Here is a 22,060-nt window from a genome sequence, read left to right as displayed (position 1 = left end):
ATTCCCCTTGACGCTAGACAGGCCCACAATCTATTTCCATGTTAAATTCCCCTTGACGCCAGAGTGCCGGGACAGTTTTCCCCATGTTAAATTTACATAGACGCCAGAGTGCCGGGACCCTGTTTTTAATGGTAAGTCCCATTGACGCTAGGGTGCCCCACTTCACTACTACTACTACTACTACTACTACTACTACTAATAATAATAATAATAATAATAATAATAATAATGATAATAATAATAACTTAAAATAAATAAATAAATAAATTAGTTAAATAATTAATTATTTATTTCCTTTTTTAAATGTAGCCGAAGCACTAAGATTTTAAATAATACTTAATTATGAATTTTACAAAACTATTATAAGGCTATTTTTTATTCCGACTGCATTATTTTCTAAAATGTGGCATGTTACCCCAAAAATTACTAAAGTCTTACATGACATTGTTATGACTCAGAAAAGTTTGTCACTGTAGTTTCATTTCCAATATTTTAATTTTACTGGTTATAGCAGTTGGTATCTTGCACGTTGTATACAGTATATGTGTGTAGTTTGAATTTTTAACGTAGCTTTAACAATCTTTCAGTCATATCGCTACGATGTCTGCAGTGTGATAGTTTATAGTGATGTCTAGCACTGGAGTATCATGCCGCAGACATGTAGCATGATGTTCCACCCAGTCACATTATCCTGACACCAGGCCGAACAGTCCTAAGACTAACCTCTTAATGCTGAGCGCAAAGCGAGGCTGCTGTTAGTACCATTTTTTTAAAGTCTTTGGTATGACTCGGCCGGGGATCGAACCCACGAACTCCCGTGTATACAATATAGCTGTACCGACTTTTATATCAGCGACCGTCACATCCATGTCAAATCCATGCGCCTTTCGATGCTATGTAGCAGCAGGGAGGGTAGACATACCAGAAGATTTAAAGTCCATTTATGAAAAATAACACTTCATACAAATAAAATGAAAAATATAAGGTCACTAACGTCAAACCGATGCCTCTAACCGAAAATCAAGACTTCTCTAATAAGGTTAGTTTTTTTTTTGTCGTTCGTGTTTTTGTACGTTTTCTTTACCTTCGGTCACTCACTTGTGGTCGCACCTTCCCTGCTGATGTTTGGGTGTGGAGTAATTAAATGATTATTACATCAATAATGGAATCTTACACAGCTAGACTAGCTCGAAAGCGATTAGAGGCAATTAAAAAATATATCCCTGGCCGTGATTATGTCAGATCAAAATTACAAACGCATCAGGAGTCTCAGGTGCAATTTGAGACCGGTTACGAAGGCTACCGAGAGAGTTACAGAGGCTACAAAAGGTCTTCTTCATACGTTGGAGCAAACTGCTAAAGCAACTGGAAATATAGCGGAAAGAACTATATATTAAAAAAAGATTCTACAATAACTTCCAGGTGAAATAGCTGCTGCTCAAACAGTGGGAGAAATACTTGAGGGTATTGACCAAGCTCGTGCTGAAATAGGCCATATAAAGGATCATATACCATAGTCAAAACCAGAACAAGAACCAGCAAGAGAAAAAACTGAAATAACTGATATATTTACCGAAGAAGGTAATACTTTCATCAAAACAATTAACGACGTGGAAATATTATCTGCGTATGCCGTGCGCAGTTTTGATCCAAGAAAAAGAGTTTAGAAACCCGAGTACGTTAATCATACTGTAAGTCGTGAAAACTGGTACAAATGGATATTTCCTTTACACTACGGAGTTGATGAGGCCCGAAATAGCGATGCAAGATATATTGCATTTGTTAATGAAATTGATAAACATTTTACACTGTTACAACGACGACAATTACAACAACAACAACCAGAATGTGATGCTGACCTGTCTTGAATGTAATCGACGTCGAGACACTAGTTTGTAAGCGTGAATGCGGTGATAATTGTATGTCTTCAGGAATTACTTGTAATTGTACAAATTCACGTTGGAGAGAAGTTGAATCTAATTTGTAGATTGCAGGTCTACCTGTGGATCTTACCACACTGAAAATCGTATGTGCCTTAATACTCCAAATATGATCAGTTGCTCTTTTTCACCATCTTCAGGTTCACCAGGTTCATATCAATATCATACAGTCACATTAACTAGTACTGGTTGTTTTGAAAAGGAGTCATGTCGTTGTATTGGTATATGTTTATTTGTGATCGTATTGATGGGTTTCATAGAAATCGCACGAGTAATTTCATTATTTAATGCAGCTATCACACTTCGTAATCTTGCAACTCATTCACGAGATCTCTTGTCTTTCTGAATTATTTCCTTTGCATATTGATATCCAAACAATCTCCCAGCAAGTGTTCTGTTAAATCGTTAAAAAAAATTGCCTGATCAGGATGAAATGCGGTATGTCCTCGTTTGATTTTGACCTTGTGTTTTCACATCAGAGATGATACTGTACCAAGAATATCCTTGCCAGGATAACCTGATGTAAATGTGGCCATCGAAGAGTCCTCGTTGATAAAGTCATTCAAAAGAGATACAACTTCAGCTGCTGTTTTAGTTGATAGTGGTTCTGCTTACTTATATATACTTGCAACGCCAATGACGGTCAACGCGTACTTTTATATACGTGATTGGCGTCTACCAATTTTAACGGCATCTTGTGGCAAAAACAAAATATCTGCCTGATGAACTTCATTGGGGGTGCTGACATCAAAATGTGCATGCTGTATTTGTTTAGGTGGTGGTAGGTAAATTTGCCATATTTTCAGCAATAGAACGTATGACATTTGCTGCATCAGTAAATTTACTAATCGCTGCTCTACCTTTCCAATATCGTCTTGGTCTATAATAAATCGATTTCATTATAAAATATAATAATAATAATAATAATAATAATAATAATAATAATAATAATAATAATAATGCTCGGTTTATTAATTACCAGCCCCTAATACTAGTTTACCTTCCATCGCAGATTTTACTACGAAGCTAGCAAGCTTTTCTCTGAGAGATTTATTTTTTATGGAAGTTAACGAGTGAATCAACTTCACATCTGCAATATGTCGTTGTTGTAAATCCTTATTTGTATATGCTTCATCATGAACGTAGCATGCTTGATCAGTCGCATTTATTGGGAACTCTTCAGGTTTTGGTTGATCTAGTTCGTCAAGTCGGATATCAAGTCGGTTCCAGGACCAGAACAATTTATCCTGGAAGAAGTTGTTCTCTTGGGTATCTAGCCCATGGCACCACCAGACACTTTGTGTCCGGATATAAATTTATATTTTTTATGCCACATTTTACACATTTACCTGTACCTACATGCTTTTTTTAGTGTTGCTAATTCACTTTGGTGTTGGATGCTCTGCATCGAACGCAATATAAATCAGTATTATTTATTATATTTGTACAACATGGATGTAAGTGATTTTTCAGTAACATGAAAATAAGAACCAGTAAAGCATATTTTAGCACTACCGAATTCCATCAGAAAGATAATAATAGGTCCATCCGGATCGGGTAAAGCACAATTACTGTGGGATACATTTTATTTAGTGGCTTCATCCGTGGATGATCAGCGATGCTACGATGTTCTTAAAGATTTTAATGAAAATGCAAAATTGTTGGATGAAGATGGTAATGATATTAATTTTATCACCAATTTTGAGGAAGCCCCATATGTACATGACCTCCATGGGTTTATTAATAATCTCGTAGAATACGATGATATGATGCTGGGCAAACAATCAAATCCAACTCTGACATTTTCTCGAGGCAGACATAAAAACACAGATGTGATACCTAAAGCAATTAGAGATAACTACAATATTTTAGTTGTGTTTAATGGAGTTGATTCAAATGTGCATCAGACTTGTTGTTCAAGTGATATGGACATTAAGTTCAAAAACTCCTTTTCAAAAGCACAAGCTACCCCACACGGATTTATAACAATACATTTGCAGGATCCTCGGTCGCGAGATTTATAACAATACATTTGCAGGATCCTCGGTCGCGATGTCGCGTAGGTCTTGATAAAATATGTGGAGAAAAAGATATCAGCAGGGAGGGTGAGACCACAAATGAGTATCCGAAAGGTAATAAAACACACAAAAATACGAACGACCAAAAAACTAACCCAATTAGAGAACTCTCGGTGTTGGTTAGAGGCTTCGGTTTGACGTTATTAACCTAATATTTTTCTCTTTTTTTTCGTATGAAATTTCATTTTTCATAAGTGGACTTTAAAGCGAGTGGTCTATTCACCCTCCATGCTGCTTATGTTAGGCTACTCCATCTACAAAAAACTAACATTTCTTTAGCATTGCTTACTCCGGTGACTACTTTGTTTCCCCAAATTAAAATTAAAAAATTCTGCGCTGACGGAACAATGTTTCAAGGTATGGTCAGAAAACTGAATGGTGTGAAAGGATTAAATACTCATTGGCGAGACAGTAATTGTGCCAGGTAAATATTTTCGAATACAGGAGGTGTAGTACGATTCATAATAGACTGGATGCAGATCTTGTTATTGTTGTTGTTGTTATTGTAGGGTTTAACGCCATTTTTCAGCACAATATAGGCTATACATGGTGGCCAGTATAATTGGTGGAAGAACCCTGGAAAACCCCGGGACGAACCACCGACCCACGAGAAGCTACTGGCAGGCTTTCTCACGTACCAACGTTAGCCAAGGCTGAGACTCGAACACACTCGGCCATCGGGGCCCCGGATGTAGATCTCGATTACAAAAGGTTTTTACTTTTCTCAGTCACCCTCTTGGAGCTTGTATTGCTTACATTTCAAAATGATATATTATTCATTGGATTAAAAGACATGCATCTTTGTCTAAGAGACACTGAAACAAAACGTCGTCTGAATTCCCAGTTTTTTGTCTGTAGATTGTAAAATCTAATTATATCATGAATATTGGCGATTGCTCAGAGCTTATCAGCCTGAAATATTTTTTCTTTATAACAGTTTAACGCAATTTCGTTATACATTGACTATGATGAAGTTTATTCAAGTAGCTTTTGTCTGAAAATATCGAAAACTTATTCTTTTCCCAAATTATATGGATTATACCTAAATCCCACAAAGTACCTCATGGCAGTTTAATATACAGACTTTTCTCCACTAACACGAAAACCATTTTAAATAAAGCGAGAATCTCATAGCTGAAAGGCCTCGCATGCACCTGTAATTCTTCAAATGGGGTTCTTATATTAGTAACGCTAATATTAATCAAATGGATTGATTTTACATCATTAATCATAACTGTCAATCCGACAAAATGAAATATCTTTATATTGTTCAGGTAAAAAGAATGGAGCATCAGTGTTTGCAAAGGCTCTTACCAGAAGAAATTGTACCTGACTGCTTTGAACACGGAAGAAAAATACGACGAAGCCTGGTTTGTTATGAAGCATGCTTTATTTTGTTATATTAAATCAAAAGCCATCCTCAAAGGGTAATAAATAACATAGACAAAGACAAACGTTGGGAAGACATAAGCGTGATACAATTTCGTGTTTACATCACAAAGAGACGCAAAAATTTTAAAATATAAATATTCTGTCATCACTGTTTTAACTGGACAGGAAATTGATTATTTATTGATATTTTATACTTACTAGAGCTTTAGCATAGTCGTCATGGAGGCTTTTCAACAAGGTTCATTATAATTTCAAAATATTTTGTGACCAAAGATTTTGACGTAATTGTTATGCAAGCTGATATAAGTGTGTGTGTGTGTGTGTGTGTGTGTGTTATCTTGAAAACAAAGACAGTAAATATTACTTTTAAGTACATCTGATTCAGTTGATAATATTCTTGTTTGATTTAATTTTCATAATATGTGAATAAAGTGTAATGTTGGGGTTTTTTTCACATATTCCATGATATCTAATGTTAAGATTTTTTATTTCCAACTTTCGCACACTAGTTACCTCAAAAAGAAGGATGTGACCCTCTACATATCCTTGGAGTCTATAAGGCCTGGGAACAGAATTTCACAGGGCAAAATATCCGAATTCTCATTGTGGATAATGGTGTGGATAATACACATCCAGACCTAAAGAACAATTTTGTAAGTTTCTATTAATCATCAGGTATACTGTCATAGATTATGAGACTAGTCCGTGTTCCTTTGTTCTTTCCACATACACGATGCCAATCTAGATATTGTAGTGACTTGTCCAGTAGCATAAATGGACTGTTTAATTCCAACGAGAATCTCCTTGAGATATATGCGATGTGATAGCAGTTGAGTAGTTGGACTCAATCAAGTATCTCCATGAAATATATGGCCTGGTCAGGCAATGGTCTTAACAGCATACAATCAGATTAAAATCAGTGAAGATCTTACAGTGACCGCTTAGGGGTCATGTTCTGGTGACCTTTGAATTAGCAAATGGAAATTTGAAAGTGAATCAAATTGTTCTGCACACATTGATGCTCTTCAGCCATGCTGCTCAGCCTCCCAAGTATATACTACTTGATAAGATTAGCTGATAAAATTAGCAATGATGGTAATAACATCGGTCACCAAAATATGACCACTAAGCGGTCGCTGTCAAATCTTCAGGTAGGTCACTGGAGATCCGAGTTTAATCATATTCGTCAGGCAGTAAAGATTTAAAATTCAGCAATAGGTCGAGAGTTTAAAGGTAATTATTTACTAGGATAGCGTGCGTAATGTGAAAAATGACTCTATTATGTAGTGCGTTTCCAGGTGTGTTTTACTGTCATTGTGTGGGGTTGTGCATGACGTTACATGCAAGTGAATCATCTAATGGCCTAGTTGTTGTTGTTTTGGGTTTAACGCCATTTCTTAGGGGCCCCGAGTAGCCGAGTGGTCTAAAGAGCTCTCTGTTACGGATCACTGCCATCTCACCTCTGTCTTCGTGGGTTCGAGTCTATGATTTGGCCAATGTGGGTATGTGAGAAAGCTTGCCGGTAGCTTCTCGGTGGTTCTTCCCGGGTTCTTCCTCCACCATTAATACTGACCGCCATGCATAGCCTATCATGTGCTGAATAATGGCGTTAAACCCCACAACAACAACAACAACAACAACAATAACGCCATTTCTCAGCGCAGGATAGGCTATACATGATAGCCATTTCACTGTTAGTATCACCCGTTGAAAACACCAGAGGGCGTCTCGGTGCAACTCACTTCCGGATAGTTCAATCAATACATATGGCAGATGTAGCTCAAGGAAATATGACAGACCGCTCACATTCCGTAAGCAAGATCGATATCTGTTATCTTTAAAAGAAATTCTATCAATATTTGATCAGTTGTTTTTACATCTGGTATTATTTTTACTAACTTGCGCTGTTCCCAGCTTTCAAATAAATGTTCTCTGCACATTTCAGATCTTCATCATATTTTCATTAATACCTCATGCTCTAGTTTGTATTATTTGATTGTGCAAAAGTGTATCGCTGCGTAAAATGATTGTTATTGCAATTTATTTCGCTTGAAGAATAATGAAAATATGTTTAATTGTTACAGCCTTAATGATTGCAGTTACTGGCGGTTGAACGACAACGAGAAAAAAAATTATAACTTCTTACGGTTCTTTTATTATTGATTTAGACTGTTGTGTTTCTATTTTATGTTCATTATATTTTCATGAAATAACTTGAGTTATATCTAGGAAGGACGTATTTGTTTCAAAATGCACAAATGTCATCCACGCTTGAACAGACAGTCACACGTACTAGTCTCCTTGATGTTTTTTTAAATTTTATTTCCTTGAACTGTTTTTAGAGTATACAATTTAGAGAAATATCAATGTTAGACACTTTGCCTGTATAGAACATTTGTGGCTCTCATCTATCTGTCTGTCTGTCTGTCTCATTTCATCTGGTGCATGGGTATGTATATACTTGAATGAATGTGTGTTCGCATACGTATATTATATAAACATAATTCTGATTAAAAAAGAGTATAAGATGGTGCTAAGATAGAAAGAGTGACTGATGGATAAAAACAACAAATATGAATACTGGTGAGTATCCATTTATTATTGACTTGTAGAGCATGTTCTTACAAGCAGTCTCTTTTCTAAAATCATACTGTCTGTAATTTTACATCCGGTAACGTGGATCAATATTGATTTAAAAGGCGAGCCAAAGAAATAGGACGGAAATAATGGGATCCTTTAAACTTACATATTTGATAAAAGGAAAGTTAAATAGAATTAAATAATCTTAAGAAGGCTGTTGCAGATGAATTTGCTGGTAATTTCAAAATGTTGTCTAAAGACCCCAGCACATTTGAGAGTTATTAACAACGTTTCAGCATACGCAATGAAAAATCATGCTGAAAGTTATTGCATGCACCGTCCGATACTTGATGTTTCAAGTTTTGAGAAAATCAGCGAGTAATGTAAATAATTAAATATTTCGCTAAATGAATGCATGACTATATTTGACTTGACATAGCAAGAAAGAAATATGTATACGAGGAAAGACATTTTTGATTGTTTAAAGATGGGAAAAACCCTTCCCCTCCCATAAAAAAGAAAAGGAAACAAAAAACAAAACACCAGTGAGAATGTTAATTAATCTGAATATTTTTATGATATGTACACCCAAATATGAATAAATATTCCATCTGCATTAATTACACTCCTTTATCTTTTTGATAGCTTATGTAATTATTGCTTTGTTAAGTTCTTCTGAATATATTAATATACTGTGTTCCGTTTTGAAAAACGTTTCTAGTTTAAATATTCAACATTACAGAAAAGCTGACGTATCGAACTCGTGTTATAATTTTTTTATGGAACTCGTTTTATAACTTTCTTAACAAACGTATATAAACGAACTATAGGCCTTGAAAAAGTAACTGAGAAACAAAGATATATCTACATATGAAAGATGCAAACTGTTGAGATGGTTTTCGTTAAATCATGCAGCCAAAAATGTTCAATATATGTTTAAAATCGGAGGTCAAAGTGAAATGTTCCTACAAATGTATCTGACATTATGGATACATAATGTATAGTATCTGGTATAAAGAGATGGACAGTGTATTTAATTTAATTATTTGATATCATACAAAATAACGGATCTAACAAATTTTGACATAAATAAAACTTAATTGATTGCAGCTCAAAACTTTAACTGGATAGTAAATGGATAGTAAATATTATTCAATTATCTGATATAATGTAAGTATGGACACTGAATCTAATTATCTGATACAATGTAAGTATGGACACTGAATCTAATTATCTGATATAATGTAAGTATGGACACCGAATATAATTATCTGATATAATGTAAGTATGGACACCGAATATAATTATCTGACGTAATGTCTATAATTATTCTCCTAGTATGAACAAAAGATGTTAGACATATAATGTATTCATTGGTTTAACGGCCGCTCCAGTGGCCTAGTGGTTAGAGTGTCCGCCTCAGATGCGGGAGGTCGTGGGTTCGATAATGGTACTAACAGCTGCTTCGCTTGGCGCTCAGCATTATGAGGTTAGTGCTAGGTCTGGTCGGTCTGGTGTCAGGATAATGTGACTGGGTGGGACATCATGCTACATGTCTGCGGCATGATGCCCCAGTGCTAGACATCACTATAAACTGCTACACTGCAGCGATCGTAGCGATATGACTGACAAATTGTTAAAGCTACGTTAAAACTCCGAATCACACATACATTGGTTTTTAACCATAATAATATGGAGTACAGTTAAGATTCCTTCCTTTGTTGACTTTATGTTTCGCTAACCAACAACGATGCAAAACTCTGAAGAACACACGGTACTAATAATATAGAAAAATGGGAACCAGCCTGGAAATGGGAGAACATAAAATAGAGTATATAAGGGTTTGTCTGACCAGGATTGGTTAATAATGTAAGTTTTGTTTTAGGAAAAAGGAATTTTTGCGAGCTTATCCTCGGTGTAAGTGAAACAAATAAAGACATTGTTTTATTGTTTTATTGATGGAATATCAGTCCTTTAACAGTCTTGAGTTTGGAACACATTACTAAAATTAGCAACTGACTCTTTGGTGCGGAATTGAAAGCACATGTTAGTAGTGAAGTGGGATACTATAGGCTCAATGGGAATTAGCATTAAAAACACCCTTGGGAACATATAGCCTCAATGGAAATTTAACATGGAGAAAAATCGTGGGAACATATAGCCTCAATGGGAATTTAACATAGAGAAAAATCGTGGGACCATATAGCCTCAAGAGAAATTGAACATGGGAATTGGGACTGTATAGCGTCAAAGGAATTTAAACAGGGTGGGACTGTATAGCGTCAAGGGAAATTGAACATGGGATTTTTTTTTTTAAAAAAAAATTAAAAAAGGGGTAGGCAATGGAAAGGCTATCTCTTTTCGAGAAATATGGGGGCCCTGAAAAGAGCCTTTGGGTTTTCTTCTTCTGCTTCTAATTTCTTCTTTTCCTCCACCAACTTCTTATTTTATCTCCAACACTCTTTCTCTTCTTTTCTTTCTTTTTTTTACTCCTCCTCTTCTTCTTTCTTCTCTTCCTCCTCTTCTTCTTTCTTCCTCTTCTCATTTTCTTCTTCTTTTTCAATTTTTTCGTTCCATTTGCATATTCTTATTCTTTCCTCTTCATCCTCCTTCTCCTCCTTTATCTCTTTCATGACACCACTAATCTTGTCCTTTGCTTTTCTTAAGTTGTTAATCTCCATTTTTACTCTATGCGGACTATAGGAATAATGGTCTTCAACGAGTCTTATTAGCATCTGTTCCATTATTCCTAAGTTGTCTAAAACGTCTTGCAAGGTTTGTATTTTGTCCATTTGGTTTGACGCCATCTTCTTTTTATTCTTTGCAGAATGGTTTGAACGACGAATACTGTGGGTTCTTATACTTAAAGCGCGTACGTGAAGGAAAACATCCCCCTAAAAACATAAAATGGATCTTACCTAGATCATGACCAAACAACGCGCGGACGTGAAGGAAAACATCCCCCACTTTTTCATTTCATATAATATAACCCAAACTATACTCTCCACAATTGCTAAGAAACAATAAAGAAACCCATAGTCTACTATTCTCACAAACATACCTTTACTCTTACAAACACAAACACACAAACACATACCCTCACATTTTTTTAAAAAAGAGTTAGTGTTTATATACACACTACTCTACCTACACACACTGGCAAATTAATAGTTATTTCTTTTCTAGAGTATTGGGTAGCCCTGAAAAGGGCTGTTGGTTTTTTTGAACTCATGATGCACCTATCTAATGGTTGCACCTTCCTGGCCTGGCGCCACACACGCATCTTCTTCCCCAGTCTTCTTTCACCTTTCTTCTGGGGAGCGCAGAGGGAGGATGATTCGCTTCAACACCCCAATCCTCTGTCTCGGGAATATTGAACGACATCCTCTCTTCTCTTTTCTTTTCCTCTTCTTCCCTCTCTCTTCTCTCCTCCTCTTCTTTCTTCATTCTTGCTTCTTCTACGATAGCCTCCGCTGATAGTTCGTTTACTATGCGCCTGGCATATTCCAGGTGCATCTGGAGTTCTAGCAGCTTCACAATCCTTGTATTCATTATCTTGCTGTTAACAGGTCGACGATGGGCCCAACTGACGATTAGTTTTTAATTTATACTGAAAGCGCGGACGTGAAGGAAAACATCCCCCTAAAAACATAAAATTCATCTTACCTAGATCATGACCAAAAACAACAACAACAACGCGCGGACCTAAAAGAAACACTCACTCACTTTTTATGCTACCCATCACTATTTTAAAATTTTTTCATAAATCACTTCAATAGACTATCCACATACGCAAAGCAATCCAATCTAACCCCAAATATACACCTCAAACACCAAAAAAGACATCATTTTAATCTACTATCCACACCAACTTACGTGAGCGCTTACAAACACAAACACACAAACTCACAAACACATACCCTCACATTTTATAAAAAAGAGTTAGTGTTTATTTTCACACTACTCTACCTACACACATTGGCAAATTAATAGTTATTTCTTTTCTAGAGTATTGGGTAGCCCTCAAAAGGGCTGGTTTTTTGTTTGCTATGGCATTCTTTTTTAGTTTCTAAGAATGCGATGTCCTCTGAGGATAGACTTTCTGGCGATAGGTCTGCTTCTTCGGAAAGAGAAGAAGAACTCTTTGGTGTCGATACGGCAATCGACAAAGCCTCTGTCAGCTTCAGGTTGTTGCTGCTGCTGTTGCTGCTGTTGCTGCTGTCTCTGAAGTCTGTACTTCTCTGTCCATTCTTCTTTTTCCCTGTTCATTTCTTCTCTGAAGAGCTCTTCTATCAGGTCTTCAGTGATTTTTAACATTCTCACATTCTCTATTTCTTCTGGCTTCGGTATCAGACTGTGTCTGACCCTATGCAAATTCACGTAGGCTTCGTTGAGCTTAGCTAGTTTGGAGCACATCTTCGTAGGAGGATGAGTCGACAATGGATGGTTAGACTTGAAACAACCCCGGTTCTTAACGTCAAAGCGCGGACATGACGGAAAACATCCCCCACACGGTTTTCGAGCCGCAACGTTCAGTGATTGTCATGAGAGGGATAGTAAGAAATGCATCAATCCAACATTCTTATAGCTAAACAAACCACAAAGGCATTTTTTTCAAAACACAACATTTTTTATTCAAAAATCACTTAACACTAAACAACAACTCTAACATGTTTAACAATAATCCAACACTATAACATCAAACCATTTTTTTCAAATCACAAACATTTTTTCTCAATGGACAATCTACTTTAAACAGGGCTGACAACGTTGTGAATGAAATTGTGATTTCCACTGTTGGAAATCATTAGGCCATTGATGGACACTATGTTTCCTAGCTTGAGACAAAAGATAAGCATAATGGTCACAAAACCATCGATCTACTTTCACATCGTTTCTAGAAGAAGAACGAGGATCAAAATGAGTCACTAAATGTTCTAAGGAATAGCCCAGGCTGCGATGATGCAGAAAATACACGCAGTACTGTCCACACACCAAGGAATCTGTGCCTTGTAATTTCACATTATTGAATCGGGTGGTTTGAGCATTTCTTCTCATAAAGTCGATGATATCGTCTTCCAATGGGGGCAATCCATACGAATGGAAATATTCCACACATCCTTCTTGAGGAAAGTAAACGGCTACCCAGTGGGTTCCTGGGAGATGACTGTCGTCCGTGTTGATCACGTAAGCTTGATGGTCTTTAGGTTTGCGATGAGGGAGTTCATCTTTAGCACAGACGACAGGATTCCAAGAAGCCGTATACGAACTGTGGTTCAAAAGGTAATAAAGTTCCCAGGTATCCATGTTTTTTTCTTCTTCACGGGTAATAATAAGTCGTCAATTCGATCCTGACTTTTTGCTTGAAAATGTCTGACGAATAAACGGTTATTCGTTCTGTTTCCTCACTCTGATTCAGGAGAGCTTCGATACGATGGATCTCTTGAGTGGTTAATGGTGGACAAGAATGTTCACGCAAGTCTTTATACCACTGGTGCAACACGTCTTTGTTCGAGATGAGACTCCAAGCTTCGTCCAGATACTCGTCCAATTTTTCTTCTTGACTCAACATCAGGCATTTATCGTGTTGAATTTGACTGGGATGATCGTTTTGACATCCATAACAATTTTTCTTGATCAATTCCGTCATTTTGTCGACCAAGTGTTTGGCAAAACAGGAGACTAAATGGGCTTCTTGTTCTGGCCATCTCGACTTCATCATGATCACTTCTTCTTTTTCCACAGTCTCCTCACATTCCATCTTTAAAGTTTCTCCACTAGGTAAAGAGGGAGAACAGTCTTCCATGGTTTCTAATAATCTAGAATGACTTCTCTCAAACTGTTGATTTCTATGGTATTATCGAATTCTGTATACAGGATGACGTTCACCGTTACATCAGGGTCTCGGTTTGCAAACTGAATTTCCACACGAATCTGGCCTGATTTTATAGGGTGGAAATGTCCCTCGTCGCTGCCTTGGTCACGAGTGAAATCGAAAGCCCACAAAGCATAGCCTCCTACATAATCGTCGTACGTAATACCGTGACTGGTGTTGGTTCCTAACTGGCCGGTGGCTTCGTACAGGGACAAGTACGATCTCAAGTAATTCTTCTTCTGAAAGTCAGGCTCAAAGGGTCGGGTACACAAGGTCTTGCCGTCGCGACTGACTTCGATTTTGGACACGCCAAAGTGTTGAAAGTAGAAAGGATTTTTAGCCAAAGCTCCGTTGAAGGCTTCATTTTCGACGATACCAACGATCAAACGTTTTGGTAGCTGTCCTTGGAACAGATGATCTTCGATCATGGATCGCTGTCCCTTGGGAATGGTGAAGGTTTTCACTTCCACGCGTCGGATCGGATACTTAGCGGTCGTTCTGCTCAACGTCTGACTGATGTCGTTACCCACTTTAGGTAACACTTCTACGCGTCGTACGTAGAGCCTGGCTTCCTCGATGACAGTTTTGCAAGCAGTATTACCTATCAAATGGAAAGCGGCACTGCTACGATTCAGTCTCAGGTGGACATTCACCCCGTTCAGCAAATATTTCTCTTGCAACCACATGTCCAAATGCAAACGATCCATTAGTTCTAAACTTTGTCCGTTTTTGATTTTGTCTCTTCGTTCTACAAATCCGTCATTGTTTGGTGTTTTGGTTGCATCAGTTCGAATGTTTCAAACTGGCCTGCTTCGTCAGCTTCCCATACCACACAGGCATTGAGATGAGTGTTCTTGGCGTCTATTCCGTACGTCAAGAGATTTTCCAGGTACGCTCGATAAGGGTAAGTATCCATGCTGCTGCTGACCAGTTTGTTGTTCAAGTACAAGTCCACTCCGCTAAACAAGGAATGCATGAAATTGTTGACGGGAGCTATTACCTCATCGCCATCTAGGGTTGAATTGTCCTCATTGACAACTTTGACTTTCAAGTACAAGTAACTGCTATTCAGATCGATGTAATCTTCGGGCTGTCCTTTGATTTCAAACTCGATGGGAGCTGAGGCTGTCAATGAGGAGACGGGGTGAAATTCCACCCATTCGGATTATTTCATCGTCATCATGGTGGGGGGCATGGCAAACAGATCCAGTTCCGTCTTGGAACAAGCGCAAGACTCTCGGTGCATCATTTTTTTGTCTCTTTTCTCAATAATCGAAAACGTCTAAGTCTCGAACGGTTCTTCTTTTCTTGGCCTTTCTAGCTTGAAGTCTGGTGAAAGGGTGTTTTCTTCGTCGTCTCTTTCTGCCTTGTCCTTGCTGAATGCCTGACTCGGTAGCGTGCAGGGCATTTATAGGTGTGTCTCGTCGGCCTAAAATGTCTTTGCCCGTTTGCAGCAAGACATTTTTGCCTGCCCTCATGAAGGCTTCTTTAGGGTTTTGTTTGTCGATGATGACATTTTGGAGAAATTCTTTGCCTTGCGTCAGTGCCGCATCTTTCAAGGCGTGCAATCCGCGTGTCACCATCGGTTTCAACACCGGGGCCACCGAACGAAAGGCTGATTTCAGCATATCTCCTAAACCGTGTCCTCGCTGTCGAGCAACCCCTCGGTACACTGGATACATGACTTACTTACGAGTCGTGAGAGAACCGTTTTCGAAAATGGAGTTTCACCGTGACTTTTCCTTTGGTGAATGGAATATTTTGTCCCAAATCTCCTTTTATAGCAATGTTGATCGTGTCCAAATAAGACTTGCTGACAGGCAAATAGTGAGGATGGACAAATTCGCGGTGGACGTGGTAAGTGTTTCCACCTTCCTCGTCAGCGTTCGTGGCAGAATCCACTTTGAAAGGAATGACACGCAGTAACGGTACGGAGGTGTGTCCCACCACGTTGTACTCCACCACATCGGAATACACGAACATCAAATTCAGTCCTTGATTCAGTTCTACTGGGGCACGAAATAACTTGCTAAAAGACTCATTGTCGTAAACGATGGGTAATTCGTTTTTCTTCATCATGGTCATTCTCATGTCCATGTCTCCGCCCAACATGTCAAACAATTCAGGACAAAATAAAATGGACACGATTTTACTCCCGTCAAATTTCATCAAGAAGCGACGAGCTGCTTTGTGGTATTCCATGGTGACACTTTTTTTGGCATCCTCCAAAGCCTTCAGAAACACGACATTAAACCTGGAGGTTATGGTGCTGACCAAATGTTGACCACTAAAATAATAGCCTGGCGGAATGAACAAGTGATAGGTGGTGTACTTTTGATTTTGTAAACGGGTTTTCTTGTCATATTTGCCATGGTTATCCAACCACTGTTGCACTCGCTCGTCATAAACTTCCACATCAAATTTATTTTGATTGGGAAGGACATTGAGGACTTGGGTCGGGTGAATCATTTCTACTAAAGCCACTTCCCAATGGGCTTCGTGATCTAAGGGGATGGCTTGAGGTAATTTGGCCGTGTAACAGCACAACGTGTTGTGGGGAAACACCTCCATGGAACTGTCACTGGGTAAGGTTAAGTAAAATTGGTTTTGGTGACTCATAATTCCAGAGTTCTGTGGCTGTCCGAGGGGTTACTGGACGTCAAAGGCGTGTCTCCTCCCAAAATGGGGTTCTGGTTGTGGTTGGAGTGGTGACTGGCACTGGCACTGGACACAAGGTTCCCGTGGTTCCCGTTCGAGGAGAATTTCAGGGAGGGATTGGGAAGCAGGTAACCGATGCAACTGCTCAATAAAATGGTCCACAATTGTTTGTCTCCTTGTTGCAAACTCAAATTGGCGATGGCTGCCCCGATGACACAATACACCACGAAGATTTGGCAGAAAAAGACGATTTGCGTTTTAGGCACACGTTCTCCACACCACTGTCACGGAATGGTGTAAATGTTGTTAATTAAATACATGTACTCGGGTTTCGTTTCTTTTTCTCTGTACAACGATACCCGAGGGTGATTATAATATGGTCTATGTATTTCGAAATCGTGAGTACGATTCGTCCTGTGCCACACGTGCAAGGTGCCTTTGATAAAGAATAACGAAAATTCTAAAGGTATAAATACGTTACTACATGTAAAGGACCTTTACAATACTAATGGTTTTGTCAGCAAGAAACCTGCTAAAAGGATTCGCACAACTCCAGCTGTAGGGCTGAGTGTGAGTGAGTTTTGATGGTAGGAATATCCGGGGTGTCCGGTGTTGTCAGAGTGTAGAAACGTCCGTGTGTCCGGAGCGTTTAAGGTGCCGGAGCGTCTAATGTCTAGCGTCCGGAGTGTCCAGAGGGACTAAGGTGACCCAGCTGTAGAGCTGTCAAAGGACCAGGGGGTCCGGAGGGTCTAATATTTCAAGTATCCGGAGGGTCTAATGTTTCAAGTGATCATAGTATTCCGAGGGTCCGGAGTCTATATTGGCTGTGAAATTGATTCAGAGGAGCTGTGGAGCGGATAAGGTGCACGGGTGACGGAGTGCATCTCCACACATGTATTTTTAGCTGTATGCTAATTTTGGGTTAGTAAGACCCAGTGTATTATTTAGGACTGGAAGGATAGATTGTATATCCGCTCTTATTTAGTGACATAATTTCGCTACCTGAGCGAATACATTTTTTTTTACTATGTGTAAACACTTACATTGTTTACTATTTGAGTGAACTATATTCATCTTTCCATTATTGAATCATTTGGCTTACATTGTTTACTATTTGAGTGAACTATATTCATCTTTCCATTATTGAATCATTTGTGAAATCATTTATCCTGTATTTTAGGGTTACTGAACTAAATTTATTTGTATATTTTTTCCATCTTTGAAACTGTGCGTTTTTATGTTAAATAGAGCCAATATTTGGATTATAAATACGCACACATCTTCATAATCCACTATTCATATAAATCGCCACATTAAATCATATATATGTGTCGTCATTACGTGTTCTGTTGTTAATCCGAAATATCCCACCCGGTTATCTTGTTACAAATGGTGTCAGAAGTGGGATCATTTCGGATATAACAGAGCACTGAAATTGTTTTATTATATTTGTATGCTTTTGTGTGTTTCAGATGCGTTTGACAAAGCACCAAGGTTAGGTAGATACCTAATATTACTTTATTTTTTGTATTTAATATTTTTGTTGCATTTCGTGAAAGAAATACGGTTTGTGGCAATTACGTGGTTTGTATACAACTGCACTTTAAGGTTGGTCACCACCAAATTTTTGAAATGTCTTCTATGAAAGAACTGGTAGAACTGGGGAAACAGTTTGGTTATGAGGGGGAGTCCCTTAGAAATTTCGTTCGTGAAGAACAAGCCCGGGAGAGGGACCAAAGATTAAAGGAGAGGGAATTAGAAAGGGAAAAAATGGAAACCCAGAAGGAAATGATAGAACTAGAGAAACAGGCTGGGAGGGAATTAGAAAGGGAAAAAAGGGAAACCCAGAAGGAAATGATAGAATTAGAGAAGGGTAAGATAGAACTAGAGAAACAGGCTGAGAGGGAAAGGATAGAATGGGAAAGGGAAGCAGACAGGGAGAAGTTAGAAAGGGAAAAACAGGTAAGGTTAGAAACTTTAGAGATGGAAGATAGAAATCGGGAGAGAGAACATCTAAGAAATTCTGAGCTATTGCAAGCTAAAAAAGAGGGGGAACATGATGTTAAACTGAGAGGTCCAAAATTGCCCCCATTTGAAGACGATAAAGATAATATGGATAGTTATCTAAATAGGTTTGAGAGGTATGCTACGGTACAAAAATGGAAGAAAGACGATTGGCCGCTCCATCTTAGCGCGTTATTGAAAGGTAAAGCGTTAGACGTGTATTCGCGTTTATCCACGGCCGATTCGCTCAATTACCCCGTGTTGAAAGAGGCACTTCTCAAGAAATATGAACTAACCGAGCAAGGGTTTCGCAAGAAGTTTAAGTATAGTAAACCAGAGAGAGGCGAAACATTCATACAGTTCGTCAGTAGGACTTGCAATTATTTGCAGCAATGGGTGGAATGTGGTAAAGTCGTCAAGACATTTGAGGGTCTTGTCGATTTCTTGCTTCGTGACCAATTGTTAACAACTTGTGGCAAGGAGTTATATTTATTCTTGAAGGAAAGATCCTTCACAAATGTACATGAAATGGCCACACAGGCGGATTTGTTCGCCGAAGCTCGGGGAGGTTCGCAGAATGTCATCACGCGAGATGTCAAAGGTGGGAATCAGGTCAACGACAGAAAACCCAGGGAACCTGAAAAATCTGGTAGGAGTAACCAGGGAAAGCGGAGTGACATGCAATGTTTCATTTGCAAGGAAGTGGGTCATATCTCCCACTATTGTCCTAAGCGGAAGGGACCAGTCCAGAAAGTAGCGGTAGCCATTAGAGGCAGAAGATCGGTAAATGGAAAACTTAATGTTTCCCAGCAAGTTAAGCGGAAAGCGGTGCGTGAACCGGTGGTGCGTTCAGAGACCAGTCGCGATGTGATCCAATCAATCGGCACGTGTATTTTTCCAGAGGCACGGGTGCCGACCGCAAACGGCACTGTTAACGGACAAGAAGTCACCGTTCTACGAGACACGGGATGCACTACTGTAGTCGTGAAACGGAGCTTAGTCCGCGATGATCAATTGCTTGGGTTTAAATCACCTTGCATGTTGCTTGACCAGACAATCGACCACGTTCCAGTTGCAAGGATAATGATAGATACACCTTTTTTGACCGGGACTGTGGAAGCTTTATGCGTAGCCAACCCGATCAATGAACTGACGATTGGCAACGTACCGGGTTCTAGACTCCCAACCATAGCAGACTTCCGATTCCCTATCATCCAGGCAGTGCAAACTAGGGCTCAGGTAAAGGAGGAAAATAAACCTTTGCGTAAGTTAAAAGTACCGGAAGCCATTACTGATATATCCCGCGAAGAATTCCAAAATGAGCAAAAACGTTACGCGTCTTTACGTGCAACCTCTGAGAAGGCATTAACGGGTACCGTGAGAAAGTGTAAGAAAGATACTCTACATCGGATAGGAAGTTCTTGCAATTAGTGGTTCCCCAGAAATTTAGGGCACATGTACTAAAGGTCGCGCACGAGTCGAGTATGGCAGGTCATTTAGGCGTAAAGAAAACAACGGATAGGTTATTAAGAGAATTTTATTGGCCTGGCGTCAATAGCGACATAGCGCGGTTCTGTCGCTCGTGCGACGTTTGCCAGAAGACGATCTCTAAAGGCAGGGTAACTAGAGTACCGTTAGGTCAGATGCCCTTGATAGATACTCCGTTCAAACGAGTAGCCATCGACATTGTAGGACCAATATTTCCGCATACAGATCGGAAAAACCGATACATCTTGACACTGGTAGATTACGCTACCAGATATCCAGAAGCCATAGCTTTGCCATCAATTGAAACCGAACGTGTAGCCGAGGCGCTCGTAGACATGTTCAGCAGGGTCGGAGTACCCGAAGAGGTTCTTACGGATTGTGGAGCGCAATTCACCTCAGATCTTATGGCAGAAATTAGTAGGTTGTTGTCCCTTAAACAGTTACGCACAACACCTTACCATCCTATGTGCAATGGATTGGTCGAGAAATTCAACGGCACATTGAAGCAAATGTTGCGGAGAATGTGTGCGGAAAGACCGAAGGATTGGGATAGATATATGAACGCCCTTTTGTTCGCATATCGTGAGGTTCCTCAGGAAAGCTTGGGTTTCTCCCCGTTTGAACTATTGTACGGTAGGACAGTTCGTGGTCCTATGCGCGTACTTCGTGTACTGTGGACAGACGAGGTCGCGGACGAAGAAGTTAAGACCACATACCATTACGTAGTTGATTTGCGCGAAAGATTAGAAAGTACTTGTCAAATGGCGCAAGACGAACTCGCGAAATCTAGTCGTAGGTACGCCAAGTACTACAACCGAGGAACTGGGAGGAAAAAATTTGACGTAGGCGACCAAGTGTTGGTGCTTCTCCCAACGAATAACAACAAGCTGCTAGTCCAATGGAAAAGGCCATATGAAGTCAGACAGGTGAAAGGCGAAATGGATTATATCATTGATATGGAGGAGAAGTCCAAGACGTTTCATGCCAATATGCTTAAACTCTACGTAGCGAGACCTGGACAAACGATTGATAAAGGGATTTTGAATGTAGTATGCGTTGCGGTGATAGAGGATAGGTCTGGTGACGAAGCGGAATTCGTCCCCAGCACAGAAATACCCCTTGAATACCCCATGAACGTTGGTAAAGAAAGTATTGACCAGATAAATGTATGCCCTGAGTTATCGGAGGGTCAACGTACACAGATTATGGAGGTTTTGTCCAAATATCCAGATGTGTTCACGGACAGACCAGGCTGTACGGGTCTAATTCGACACGAGATCAAATTGAATACCACTGAGCCTATCAGGATTAAAGGATATCCGATACCCTTTAATGCACGGGAGACAATCAGCGAAGAAGTGATGAAAATGTTAGACCAGGGAGTGATCGAACCTTCAAACTCCCCATACTCGTCCCCCGTGGTGTTAGTCAGAAAGAAAGACGGGACCAACCGGTTTTGCATCGACTTTCGGCAATTAAACAAGATCACCGTATTTGATGCAGAACCAATGCCAGATATGGAAAGTGTATTTTCAAAATTGGCAGGTCATAAATACATTTCCAAATTAGATCTAAGCAAGGGATATTGGCAGATACCCATCGCCGATAATGCCCACGAGTTAACGGCATTCGCGACTCCCAAAGGACTGTTTCAATTTAAAGTTATGCCTTTCGGTTTAGTCAACGCCGGTGCGTCGTGCGTTCGTCTCATGCGCAAATTATTAAACGGAACGGAAAACGTCGACAGCTTCGTAGACGACATCTTTGTTTACACGCATACATGGGATGAACATGTTAAGGTATTACGGGATCTGTTCGATAGACTTCACATTGCAAATCTTTCAGTTAGGCCTACTAAGTGTAGCATAGGGTATTCCAGTCTGGAATGTTTGGGACATCTGGTAAGTGGACTAGGCCAGTTGCAACCTCATCCAGATAAAATGGGAGCAATCAGGGATGCCCCTAGACCAGAGACAAAAAAACAAGTAAGGTCTTTCCTAGGTCTAATCGGGTTCTACAGGAAATTCGTCCCCAACTTTTCGGCT

The 22,060-nt window shown here is 39.4% G+C and overlaps 1 protein-coding gene across 1 annotated transcript in view; it reads left to right on the top strand.

Annotated features, from left to right (window-relative positions):
- LOC149787446 (furin-like protease kpc-1) overlaps window positions 1-22,060 on the top strand; it is a 157,032-nt gene that overhangs the window by 42,538 nt on the left and 92,434 nt on the right. The window contains exons 3-4 of the mRNA XM_089978063.1: window positions 5,293-5,388; window positions 5,920-6,063. Of these exons, the coding sequence (XP_089834189.1) occupies window positions 5,293-5,388; window positions 5,920-6,063 (240 nt within the window). The remainder of the gene's footprint in view (window positions 1-5,292; window positions 5,389-5,919; window positions 6,064-22,060) is intronic.

The sequence above is a fragment of the Sinohyriopsis cumingii genome, chromosome 12 (assembly GCF_028554795.1).
Source record: "Sinohyriopsis cumingii isolate HCF-2022 chromosome 12, ASM2855479v2, whole genome shotgun sequence".
NCBI classification, from domain to species: Eukaryota; Metazoa; Mollusca; class Bivalvia; order Unionida; family Unionidae; genus Sinohyriopsis; species Sinohyriopsis cumingii.
This window is presented reverse-complemented; position numbering and strand designations above follow the sequence as displayed.